The 13,593-nt window shown below is 40.1% G+C and overlaps 1 protein-coding gene across 2 annotated transcripts in view; it reads left to right on the top strand.

Moving 5' to 3' along the window:
• LOC308250372 (protocadherin gamma-C4) overlaps window positions 1-13,593 on the top strand; it is a gene marked incomplete at its 5' end in the record, with an annotated part of 563,663 nt that overhangs the window by 390,426 nt on the left and 159,644 nt on the right. Inside the window, one exon of one of the 2 annotated variants that reach the window (XM_080672930.1) lies at window positions 7,881-10,301. The exons of the other annotated variant lie outside the window; for it this stretch is intronic. Coding sequence (XP_080529056.1) covers window positions 7,881-10,301 — 2,421 coding nt within the window. Of the gene's footprint in view, window positions 1-7,880; window positions 10,302-13,593 lie in introns of those variants that run through there. 2 annotated transcript variants of the gene reach the window in all.

Genomic DNA, 13,593 nt, shown 5'->3' with positions numbered 1-13,593 from the left:
CTTCTCGCGAGAACTTGGCTTTCTACGAAGGGAATAACTTAAGGAGTTATTGTTTATATTTAGACACCGTTCCAAAAAAGACATAGATCCTCCCACACCCGCCCCTCGTCCCGCCGCTAAGCCAGAACTTTTATCGGATCGCCGTGGGGCCGGCTATCTCCTAGGCTTCCGGGTGATTGTCGGATACAGGGCATCCATGTGGAAAGCGTCTTTGCTTTTAGAAACATCTCGGATGTTCTCCAGGGTATAATATCCACTTGGGAGCTGAGAGAAGAATTTATGACTAACTGTGCAGTGCATTTCAAAGTTTGCAAATCAGTGGAGTGAAGAGGACATGCTGCTCACCATGTAATTCTGTCATAACATTGATTATGAAAATGAATGGAGTGGACCCATGCCTCAAGGATCTGTTTTGTAGGATCCCAAGGGAACACGGGTGATTCCTCTTTTTAGTGTTTGATATAGATACAAATGTAAACAAGTAAGTGTTCTTCTAGAAGCACGTGTTCATTTTAGACAGAGTTGTCTGACAGACAAATGGTCTGATTGAGGTAGAATATAATTGAAGTATTATTTCCTGCCACTCACTTGCCAGTAATTTTTAAGTTAGTTAGGATTTTTGTTCATTCCACCTCTACTATTTTGATAACTGTTTTCTGCTTGTCTCTTCTGTATGTAATTAGGTACTCATCAACTTGTATAATATTTAAGCCTCATTATGTAACACTTTCCACTTATTTCTACTCATTTCCATTTATTTTTTAATGGGATCAGTTTGGTAGAGCATCAAGGTCATTAAAAATTCCATTTCTATCCTGTAAAATATTAACCACTACGTCTAAATTTAAGAGAATGCTCTTAAAAATGTGATTAATAGTCCTGGCTGGTGTTGCTAAGTGGTTAGAGCGACAGCCCGTGCACTAAAGGTGTCAGGTTCCATTCCCAGTCAAGGGCACTTATCTGGGTTGCAGGTTCTATCCCTGCCCCTGTCTGGTGCATGCAGGAAGCAACCAATCAATGTGTCTCTCTCACATGATGTCCCTTTCTCCTCCCCCCCCCCTCCCTTCCACTCTCTAAAGTTGATGGGAAAAAATATTCTTGGGTGAGGATTTTTTAAAAATGTGATTAACATTTCAAAAATTCACTTTATTTCTGTGTTTTAATTGCTTCTCTTATCCCATACTGGAAGCTCCATGATAATCAGGAGTCTTCTGTCTTGCTCATCATGTACCAGAACCTAGCACCAAAAACATGGGAGATATACAGAAAATATTTGCTAATGAAATGAACCAATCCATCCATCTAGAAGGAACATAAATATAATCTAACTTCTATGATAATTTGTGAGAGAAAACACATTCTTTGTTATTTTAAAATGAGATAGAGTCATTCATATACATTTCCTCTCTAGTCAAGGACAGTGCTAATTGTTGTGAGCAGAGAGGTTTATTAATAGTGTGTGTGAATATGTCCTCTTTGTTTTAGGTAGACTGTATATCATGGGAGGAATTAAAATGACCTGACACCAGTTTGCTTTTTTAATGTTAAGTTTGAAGTTGAAATTATGCTCTTTAAGATAATTCTACATTTGTTCTCTTTGTTCTATAATGTGTTCTATAATATGGTGGGTCAAAGGTGATGTTTGGTAATGTCTGAAGACATTTTTGATTGTTACAACTATGGGGGTGGAGTCTACTGGAATCTAGAGGGTAGAGGCTAAGAATGCTGCTATATATTCTACAATATACAGTACATTTATCACCCACAACAGTTATCTGTCTCAAAGTCATATTAAGGCTGAGAAACCTTGCCCTAAGCTTTTATTTTAAGCCCATATTCCTAACTAAACATTGACAAGTAGAATGAGATTATCATTATTGGTTTGGATCTCTCAGAACCTACTGCAGCTATGAATAGCTTCAGCTTCACCTTAGGTATTCAGAGACTGGGCCCCTAAACTATAAATAAAGTGTTAGAAGAAAGGAGCGGGCATGGGCAACTGTCTTAGTCCATTTGGGCTGCTATAACAAAATACCATAAATCAAGTGGCTTGCAAATAACAGAAATTTATTTCCCAGTTCTGGAGTCTGAGAAGTCCAAGATAAAGACACTGGCAGATTTGGTGTCTGGTGAGGACAGGCTTCCATATTCATAGACAGCAGTCTTTACACTGTAATCTTATATGGTGAAAGTTGTACGGAGGCTCTCTGCAACCTCTTTTACAAGGGCATTCATACTATTCTTGACTCCACCCTTATGACCTAATCACTTCCCAAAAGCTTTACCTTCAAATACCATCACACTGGGTATTAGGTTTCAACATATGAATTGGGGGAGAGGGGCGGTGGACACACAGATATTCAGTCTACAGAGGCAACCAATTATATCCATGAAAGAACAAATTACTTGAAGGATTATAATATTACATATGTAATTCCTTAAGTATTATAAATGGCCAATAAGCACATGAAAGATCTTCCTCATCATCGCTAATCATTGGGAAAATGCAAATCAAAACAACAACAAAATAACACCTCACACCCATTAGAATGGCTACTATTGAAAAACAGAAAATAACAAATGTTGGCAAGGATGTGGAGTAATTGAAATCCTTGTGCCCTGTTGGTGGGAATGTAAAATGGTATAGCCACTGTGGAAAACAGTGTGGTGGTTCCTCAAAAACTTAAAAATAGAATTACCATATGAGCCAGCAGTTTCCAACAGAATTGAAAGCAGAGTCTTGAAGAGATATTTGTACACCCATGTTCTTAGCAGCATTATTCACAATAGCTAAAAGTTTTAAGTAACATAAATGTCTATCAACAGATGAATAGATAAACAAAATGTGGTATTTACATACAATGGAATATTATTCAACCTTAAAAAGGAAGGAATTTCTGACATATGCCCCAACATGGATGAACCTTGAGGGTACTATGCTATGTAAAATAAACCAGTCACAAAAAGATTGCTGTATGATTCCACTTATATTAGGTATTTTTAGTCATCAAAATCACTAAGACAGAAAGTAGAATGGTGTTTGCCTGAGGATGGAAAGAAGGGAGAATAAAGAAGTATCATTTAATGGGTGTAGGTTTCAGTTTTATATGATGAAAATAATTATGGAAATGGATTGTAGTGATGGTTGCACAACATTATGAATGTATTTAATACCATTGAAATGTACACTTAAAATGGTTACAATGGTAAATTTTAAGTCAGGTATATTTTACCACAATAAAAAAGAAAAAAAGTATGCATATATACTATATTTAAAGTATGAATAGGCATAGAATATAAATTCTTTAAATCATAAATTATATAATGCAGTTGCTGGTGATTTTACATTTTTATCAGTATTTCCTACTTTTTTATAGTGAAAATTTATTTTTTATTATAGAATTTACAGTGAAAATTCTATTTTTTTTTGCAATGTGAAATTCTTTTCACAGTGGATAATTTCTCGAGTAAAAAGTTTTTTTCAGGAAAAGAAGCTTCAATGGTATATCATCTTTAAAAGGAAATGTCAAGAGGGAAAATTCTGTAAGAATTCTTATTTTAAGTCGCTATGCATTTTAATAAGTTAAAACGTTTGATTTAAATTTTGTGGAAAGATCATATTATTGATATTTTGTCAAGAAGAAATAACGACTTGCAGCCTTTGTACTAAACCAATTGGTATCCTAAAAATAAGTCCTGGAAATAAAGCAAAAGCAGTCTCCTGCTAGGACTTTTAGAAATGAAAATAGATACAGGTCTGGGCCTCTGGGTGCCGCTGTCGGCCAATCCGTGGGTGGAGTGAAGCAAAGCAATCCACTGGCGACGCTGACGCAGGATCCCGGCAGACTTTGGAGAAACACATCCGGAGCGAACTCTGCGTGCCATCTTTCCTGCAATCTGTTCCAAATATCTGGGTAAGGAACGTTTAATCATCCTGATTTTTCTTTCTAGCACACCTTTTGTAATCCGGAGCAACCGTAGTGATGTATTCGGATCTGAGAAGCAGCATTGAGAAGACATAGAAAGAAGTCCTCCCCTCCCCCCGCCCCCCCCCCCCCCCGCAGAGAAAGCGCGGGGAGTGCAGGAAGCGCTGTTTCCTTTTCTGCTTTCTTTGTTCAGCCTACTGAATTACGCAGCAGATCCACTAGGAGATCTGGAAGCAATGGCCAAAGGTTTAAAACTGGGGAATCTTGCCAAAGTTCTGCGTCTCAGTGACCATAACCATGGGTGAGTGCTGAGAAGCCTTTCTTTTACCGCCAAGGAAGAGAGCAGGGAGGAAATTGAGAACGACAGGACAGATCAAAGGAAGTCCCTAAGCCCTTTGAATTTCCAACCTTCACTGGAAACCCTATGAATTTGCTTTTCATAGAAACATATTCATCCTGGATATAAATATGGCTTTCAGCGCCGACGTTTTGTTTTGAAAAGTCTAGAAAATATCTTAATGGAAGCAAAGTTTACTCCTAAACTACAGTAGATTTGGATGCTGCAAGTAATTCTCTAAGAATTAATCAGATCAGTTTCAATAACTACCTCCCCGCCCCTAGAAGTAAAAGAAAGCATTAGGGCAATGCTTGCTAATTGGAAAAAATATGGACCAGAAGAGCAGAGCTGCCAGCACTTATTGGTGGGGAGGGGACAGAACAGCTCATGGCAAAATGTGGGTCTTGGGTGCCAATGCCAGTCCTCCCATACTGAGCCACAAGGAGTACAGCAGTGTCCGCCTTCAGGAGAACCTGCCCTCCACCTCCTCTCTGCATTCTTCAGGTGATCCCCGCTGACCTAGATGACACCCTTAAGGTAGAGTTTTCCTACACTTTCCACACAGTCTCAAAGGGCATACAGAATATGTCTAGTGTTCAATAGCGACAACACTATCTTTGACTTTAAAGAGCGACAGCTAGATCATGAGGTAGAAGAGAAGACTGGCAGCAGTTTAAGGAGCCATTTCAGAAACCTGGCTGAAATAGAAGTTGAGAACTGTAATGCAGTGCAGGTGACTTGCAGCTGGGTGTGTCTAATTATATTAGAGGCAAGAAGTGTCGTTGCCCTAACCAAAAATGCAGGACTCCGAGACCTTGCCTAATTGGAGAAGTGAAAGATACTGTAGCGAGTAATAAATACATGGCAAACAATTCACCTCTAAAAGTTACTGTGTAATTCTTTGTGAGCTACTGGCAGAAGGAATTCTAAACTGGGAGCAGACTCTGAAGTACAATGTCACCAACAGACTCATAGACAAGGACAAGCTGTCCTCTTCGAGCACAAATATCATCTTGCATATAACCAACATCAACAAAAACACTCTGGTTTTCCAATAGGTCTCCAATATGATTCAGGAGACTGGGAACACCCACCCAGAGCCTCCATCACACATGTTAGTGCTTACAACTCAGATTTGGGGCTCTACGTGTCTCCTATTTCTTCCAGAACAGCCACCTATCAGCAGCGCTGTTGGTGCTATTATCTGACCTGTGTGGGTGAGCACAGAACACAATGGTATTCACTGCAGCCTACCTTTGAGCTGACTTTTCGGGCTCATGACCAGGGTTTAGCTGGGTTCAGTGTCATCCAGATCCTGTCTGAACTGGTGGACCAATGGTGAAAATGCTCAGAGAATGCTACGCCAGGAGCTGCAGCTAGAAGTCACAGCCCTCTTCAATGCAGGCTGTGTGGCCTGGCTATCTGGTCACCAAGGTGGACACCGACTTGGGCACGATGCCTGGCTGTACTATTACATGTTTCAGACCACCAACTCCAACTCTTCAACCTAGGGATGCACAAGAGGGAATGTGCATTGTGGTTCTATGGGTGACAGAGATGCTGCTCTCCAAGGCTGCCCTACACAATGGTGATAGACAGCATGCTGCACCTGGTCTTTGCCTACAGTTTGCAGGCATTGCTGCCAGACCTCAGGCAGAGCTACAGTTTTACCTGGCCTTGGCGTGATCTTGGTGCCCTCTCTCCTCCAGTGACTGGCCATCGTCCTGCGCCTGCAAAGCTCCTCCAGCCCTGCTTTCAGCCTGGTCTCTGGTCCACACCTGGATGTAGAGTTGCTCTCACTTCAGTGAGAGCAATTTGTCCTGTTCCTACAATCTGTGTGGCTTCAGATATTGCAAAATCTTAATTTCAAGTTAATTCAGGAAATGTCCTTCAACTGGAGAGTCTCTGTAGTGCCAGCAATGAAGCCTAAAATATTACATTGGATTCAAATGTATATGTGTAAGTTTTAACACTTTTATTTCATAAATATCATCCTGTTATAAATAAATTCTGCTTGTGTTTTTTTTTCTTGTTGGTGAACAAAGGGAGCTCTACAAGTTTACTTGCTAGTCTTTATATTTTTATTTGCCCCCTTAACCTGGACAATTCATTTGGGGAAAGATTTGTGCCTATTAATGTATGTTCTGAAAAATTGTGTTTCCTGCTGAAGAGTTCTTTCCTTGCAATATTGAAGAAAGTTCACTGTACCTTTAAGACTCTGCCCTTGAGCTCCATATACTTGCCTTTGAGAAGCTGAGAAACTGTAGATTTTGTTATACAGGACCAGAAATTCTCCTTCCAAGAAATATTCTTGTGACTTTTGATTGTTTCCTTTATTTCCTCATTTTCTAGACTCCCCTGAGTTATGGTGTCCAAGGGTTGGCTGCCAACATCTGGCCCAATTTGTTTCTGAAAATGTCAAACTCTGGAATGCAGAAAACATTATTCCCTAACTTTTGGGTAAAGATAAATACATCACTCTAAGCTTGAGACATTTTAGTTAGTAACCTTTTACTAATTTTGCAATATGTAAAAGAAGGAAGACAACGTAGTCTAAAAATCCTGCTATTTAAGAACACCAACTTCTCTTGGAGAAATTATTGAGTGTGCAATAATAGAAAGGAGAATGCATATTATCCTTAATAGCCTTTCTAAAAATAAAGATGCAGCCCTTTTCAGTTTTGAAGAATAATATCACTACCTCTTATATCTCTTAAATTCAAAGTCTAAATTAGAAATTCATATGACATTTTCCCAGTGTAATTCCAAGAGCCCGATATTATTTTATTCAAAATATATTACCTTTTGTTGAACAAAGGTCTTTTTAAAAACTCACATTAGAGATCTTTTTAAATCCACATAATACATAAACAATTCAGAAAAAATACAAAAAAATGAGGCTGGGTTAAAACATATTCTTCAAAAATGCCAAGGTTTCTGATAAATATTCAAAGCACAATGGAGAGTAAATGGGACAGACCAATTTTTTAAAAGTCTAGAGGTTCGTTTTTCCATTTGATTTTTCATCCTCACAGGTTAGTGAATCATCTATGTGGCCTGATAAGTTATCAAGTGTTCAAAATATACCACAGAGTGGAGGGGTGATTTTTGTCCCCTTTGTGGTATTCCCTCTGAACAGCAAATGGGGAAAGCACATAGCTTGGGAACACTGAGTTTCTATTGAATGCTGCAATTTAGCAATATTTAGATATGATTAAATAAATGAAAATAGTTTCTCCTTTTCACACATATATTGTACAATGCTTAACTATTTCCTTGACAAATAAACTAAGACTTGATCAATAAGGTTAATGAGAAGAGAGTATTACAAAACAGTGCAGTAACTGGTTATGACTCTAGGCGCCGCTGTTCACCAGTCTGGGAGGTACAGACAGCACGCGCGCGCATTCACTCCCCACCAAAAAAAAAAAAAAAAGAGCTTCTTAGAACCTCCGTCACCGCCAGATTGAAAACAGTCTCCCTGAGTCTGCTCAGATCCTGCTCCTGTTCCACTTTCTGCTCTGGATTCTCCTGAAAATTCAGTTAATTTAGGCTCAGAAGTGCAGAGGAACAATACGCTTGATACCGGACTGGGAGAAAACTGAAGCGAGAAAGCAATGGCGATTTGGGTGAAGCTGCCCGGCTATAGCGGGCTGGTCCTGCTGTTCCTTTTTCTGGGGCCGTTGTTGAAAGCCCGGGCTGGAAAGATCCGCTACTCGGTGCCAGAAGAGACAGACGAAGGTTTCTTCGTGGGCAATATCGCCAAAGACCTAGGGCTACAACCCCAGGAGCTGGCGGAGCGAGGAGTCCGCATCGTCTCCAGAGGTAGGACGCAGCTTTTTGCTCTGAATACTGGAAGCGGCAGCTTGGTCACAGTGGGCAGGATAGATCGCGAGGAGCTCTGCGCTCAGAGCCCGCGGTGTCTGGTGAGTTTTAACATCTTGGTAGAGGATAAAATGAAGCTTTTCCCTGTTGAAGTGGAAATAATTGATATTAATGATAACACTCCCCAATTCCAGTTAGAGGAAGTGGAATTTAAAATGAACGAACTAACTGCTCCAGGTACAAGGATTCCTCTGCCTTTTGGGCAAGACCTTGATGTGGGTATTAATTCACTCCAGAGCTACCAGCTCAGCTCCAATCCCCATTTCTCCCTGGATGTGCAGCAAGGAGCTGACGGGTCCCAACCTCCAGAGATGGTGCTGCAGAGTCCCCTGGACAGGGAAGAAGAAGCTGTCCACCACCTCCTCCTCACCGCCTCTGATGGGGGCAGCCCAGTCCTCTCCGGAACCCTCCGGATTCGTGTTCAGGTTGTGGATGCAAATGACAACCCTCCAGCATTTACTCAAGCACAGTACCACGTGAGTGTCCTGGAGAACGTGCCCCCGGGCACGCGGCTGCTCACAGTAAAAGCCACCGACCCAGATGAAGGAGCCAATGGGGAAGTAACATACTCCTTTCATAATACAGACCAAAGAGTAACTCAGATATTTCAACTGGATTCTTACACAGGAGAAATATCAAATAAAGAACCCTTGGATTTTGAAGAATACAAAATGTATCCAATGGAAATTCAAGCTCAGGATGGTGCAGCTCTTATGTCTCGAACTAAGGTGCTGATCAAAGTTCTGGATGTAAATGATAATGCCCCAGAAGTGACCATCACCTCTGTCAACACTGCGGTCCCAGAAAACTTTCCTCCTGCAACCATAATTGCTCTTATAAGTGTGCATGACCAGGACTCGGGAGACAATGGTCATACTACATGTTCCATTCCTGGAAATCTACCCTTTAAATTAGAAAGGCTAGATGATAGTTATTACCGGTTAGTGACAGAAAGAACACTGGACAGAGAACTTACCTCCAAGTACAACATCACAGTAACAGCAACAGATCAGGGAACTCCAACTCTGTCTACTGAAATGAGCATTTCATTGCAAGTGACAGATATCAACGACAACCCCCCAGCCTTCAGCCAGGACTCTTACTCCACGTACATAGCGGAAAACAACCCCAGAGGAGCCTCCATCTTCTCCGTGACAGCCCATGACACTGACAGCGATGAGAATGCACAAGTTACCTACTCCCTGGCAGAGGACACCATCCAGGGGGCACCTCTGTCCTCCTATGTTTCCATTAACGCAGACACCGGCGTCCTGTACGCGCTGCGATCTTTTGACTATGAGCAGTTTCGGGACCTGCAACTGAGAGTGACTGCGCATGACAGCGGGGACCCTCCACTTAGCAGCAACGCCTCCCTGAGCATATTTCTGCTGGACCAGAACGACAATGCGCCCAAAATCCTGTATCCCACTCTCCCCACCGATGGTTCCACTGGCGTGGAGCTGGCCCCCCGCTCTGCAGAACCTGGCTACTTGGTGACCAAGGTTGTGGCAGTGGACAGAGACTCAGGCCAGAACGCCTGGCTGTCCTACCGCCTGCTCAAGGCCAGCGAGCCAGGGCTCTTCACGGTGGGGCTGCACACAGGAGAGGTGCGCACTGCGCGGGCCCTGCTGGACAGAGATGCTCTCAAGCAGAGCCTGGTGGTGGCTGTTCAGGACCATGGCCAGCCCCCTCTCTCTGCCACTGTCACGCTCACAGTGGCTGTGGCTGACAGCATCCCAGATGTCCTGGCTGATCTGGGCAGCCTGGAGCCCTCCGCTGACCCTGATGACTCCAGCCTCACGCTGTACCTGGTGGTGGCAGTCGCTGCGGTCTCCTGCGTCTTTCTAGCCTTTGTCATCGTGTTGCTGGCGCTCAGGCTGAGGCGCTGGCACATGTCACGTCTGCTCCAGGCTTCAGGAGGCCGGTTGGAGGGCCTGCCTGCCTCGCACTTTGTGGGCGTGGACGGGGTGCAGGCTTTCCTGCAGACCTATTCCCACGAGGTCTCCCTCACAGCGGACTCGCGGAAGAGTCACCTGATCTTCCCGCAGCCCAACTACGCAGACACGCTCATCAGCCAGGAGAGCTGCGAGAAAAAGGATTTTCTATCTGCGCCTCAGTCTTTACTTGAAGACAAAAAGGAAATATTTTCGCAGGTAAACTTTTTGTAGTAAATTTACCTACATAAAAAGAATTCCTTAGTTTGCTTACTTGCTTTCCTTCTTTATTGCTAGCAGTTCTATTTCCCATATATCTTTGTAGATTTCTATTGGCAAATCCTGGGAAATCATTATTAATTATTTATATCCAGCACATTTATAATTGTTCTTTCATTGAAAAGGAGACTGTAGGTGATTGGGTGAAGAGTATGTGTGAAGTGCCACTTCAGTGGTGAAGGAGTGCTGCCTTCTAACATCATTTTGCTTGCCTCTCGCCAAATCGTGTGTGTTTTCTTGGTTTACATTGCTTTATCTGGCAAGGATAGGCTTTGACTAGCAAAGACACACCAATATTTATGTTACTAATAGTGTTTTCAAATTTCTTTACATTACAAACACCTCCTAATTTATTCCTAAATATAATGTAGAGGTCATCTGTCAGGTGTCAGGGTGCTATTTTATTTGGGGGACATTTAAAGAAGTAAAGATTTTCTAAAATAGTAATTTTAATTGTGTTAGTATAAAATTATGACACATAAAATGTTTAAGTTACTTATAAAATTAAGTAATAAGATGAATGATAGAAAATTGACTATGCAATTTGAGAATTAGTTTTTTTGTTTGTTTATCCTCACCAGAGGATATTTTTTCTATTGATTTTTAGAGAAAGTAGAAAGGAGGGAAGCAGGGAGGGAGGGAGAGAAACATTGGTTGCTTCCCCTGTGGGATCGAACCTGCACCGAGTACACGCCCTTGACTTGGAATCGAATGCACAACCCTTTGGTGCTCAGGCCAGTGCTCTAACACTGAGCCACACAGGCCAGGACTATATCCCATTTTAATGTGTGTGTTAGCTCTTCACAAAAAATGTATCATAGCGGAGTAAGTGCTTGCTTTGATTTACTTACTATGCTCCAATAAATTACAGAGATATTTAAACTATAAAAAGAGGAAAGCAAAAGCATAGTAAGGCACAAATAAAAGATACATATTTAAATGGATGAAAAGTGAAAGCAAAAGAGGTGAGCCAGACTAAAGCTGTGGGAGTTCTAATCTTGGATTTAGATGAAGGCAGTGAAGGTCAGGAGGTTGTTTCAGCAGTGTAATGGAGACAAACGTGCTTCAGGCTAAACAAGGGACCTGAGCCAGGCTTACTACTTAAATGCAAAATAAGCAATTAGTCCCCTAAGCTAGTTAAAAAGGGGAAATTGCATAAAAATGCTGCCTACCAAATCAGCATTTTGGTCATAACTTGCAAGCCTAAGACCAAGGGAGAATGGTGGATACGGATGACTGGTTTCAGAAAATGAACACAGAAAATCTCTCAGGTGTGAGCTGTGATAGCAAAATACTGAACCCAGGAGGGAGGGAGAGGTGGGGAGGAAGTGTTGAGGGGGGCTCTTCCACTTAAAATAAGTGTACAAGCCAAAATATTGAAACATGTTGTCTTCTGGAATTTATTGTTGCTAAGAGAAATTTTCTGTCAACAGATTGTCATTATTTTTTTAGGAAATGTCTATATTCTCTCTGATAGCTTTAAAACAATTTTTCTCATTCCTACTGAATGTCTAAGTGTGGATTTTGATTTTCTGTTTGGTACTGAGAGCATACTCTCAATAACATAACTTGTAATTTAAACTTTTCTCAGTTCTTAAAAAATCATGCTTCTATGTGTATAAATGAGCTAAGTTTACCTATTAACATAAATAGATTATCAAGTTGGATGTTTTTAAAAATCCACCTATATTCTGCTGAGAAGATACATGCTTAAAACAAATACATATATATTATATACTTCCTTATTTTCAATATTTAAGTGTAATTCACACACACTGACAAAACAAAGCAGTCAGGTCAATATTAATTTAACAACAAAGTGGTGTTTAGGCAACAACATTAATAGTGGTTTTTATAAATGAACTATCATAATTATAAAAAGAACAGACAAAAGGTTATAAAAATTATAAGGTCCCATTAATGAACAATATAGCTTTAGAAATAATACTAGGAGACTTTAACACAATTCCATAAGAAACAGTAGACCCCACAGGCAGAAAGTTACTAAGCATACAGAAAATTTGAACAACAGAATCTATGAGAGTGACCTAATAGATCTGTATAGAATCCTATACACACACAACAGAGTAGCCATTCTTTACATGAACATATGGAAAATCTACAACAATTTATTGCATAGTCATCATAAAAAAGGCACAGCAAGTTTCCAAGTACTAATAATATACATACCTTATAATATGTACTTTAATCACAAAGCTGGTATGTGGGGGAAATAGGAAGAGGTTTGTAAAAAGGTATAAACTTTCTGTTATAAGATTAATAAGATCTGAGGGCTAATGTATAACATAGCAGAGACTACAATGATGACACTGTATTGTATAATTAAAATTTGCTAAGAGAGGAGAATTAAATGGTCTCATAAAAAAGATAACTATGTGAGGTGATTGATGTGTTACTTAACTCAGGAGGAATCTTTTCACAATATATCCATTTATCAAATCATCACATTGTACACTTTAAATCTTACAAATTGATTTGTCAATTGTACTTCAATAAAGCTGAAAAAATCAGAAATCAAATATTTCAAGATAGTAAAAGGAAACAAGAAAGTTTGGGTATTTAAATCTACACCTAAATTACTCTCAGTTTTAAAAAATCACAGTGGAAACGAAATCTATTTAGAAATAAACAAAAATTAAAAATTATTATTAAAAATTGTGGAATGCAGCCAAGACGGTATTTAGTGGTAAATGTACAGACAAATGCAATATTAAAAACAACAAATGATTTAAAATAAATGAATTTAGTTTGCCACTTAAGAAACAAAGCAAAAATCATAGCAACATAAGAAAATGGTAGGAAAAAACAAAGGTAGAAGTATAAGTTATTGAAATGCAAACAAAGGAGAATTCTGATTATGAAACAATAGAAGCAGACAATAAAGGTTATGCCAGTGGGGAGAAAGTGAAAATTCTGTCAATTTCAAGTTGGGGCTAACATAGGCTAGGCAGATGCCATGACTAAAATTCTTTTTAAACATCCTAAAGAAGGGCTCAACTTTCTGATAAAAAAAAACAAAGACTTGGAGAAGAGAAGGAAAAGCAAGGGAGTCTGTAGGAAAAATAACTTGATATGAATCAAGAAGCATGAATGGGAAATAATGTACTGAGTAAAACCAGATATTGTCAAAGACAAAGAAAGAAAGAAATCTTTAGAAAATTGCAATAAAGGATATTGAGTAATTATTTTGAGACTCAAAAGCATCAACACA

Source organism: Plecotus auritus (assembly GCF_963455305.1).
Source record: "Plecotus auritus genome assembly, chromosome: 6".
Classification (NCBI taxonomy): Eukaryota; Metazoa; Chordata; class Mammalia; order Chiroptera; family Vespertilionidae; genus Plecotus; species Plecotus auritus.
This window is presented reverse-complemented; position numbering and strand designations above follow the sequence as displayed.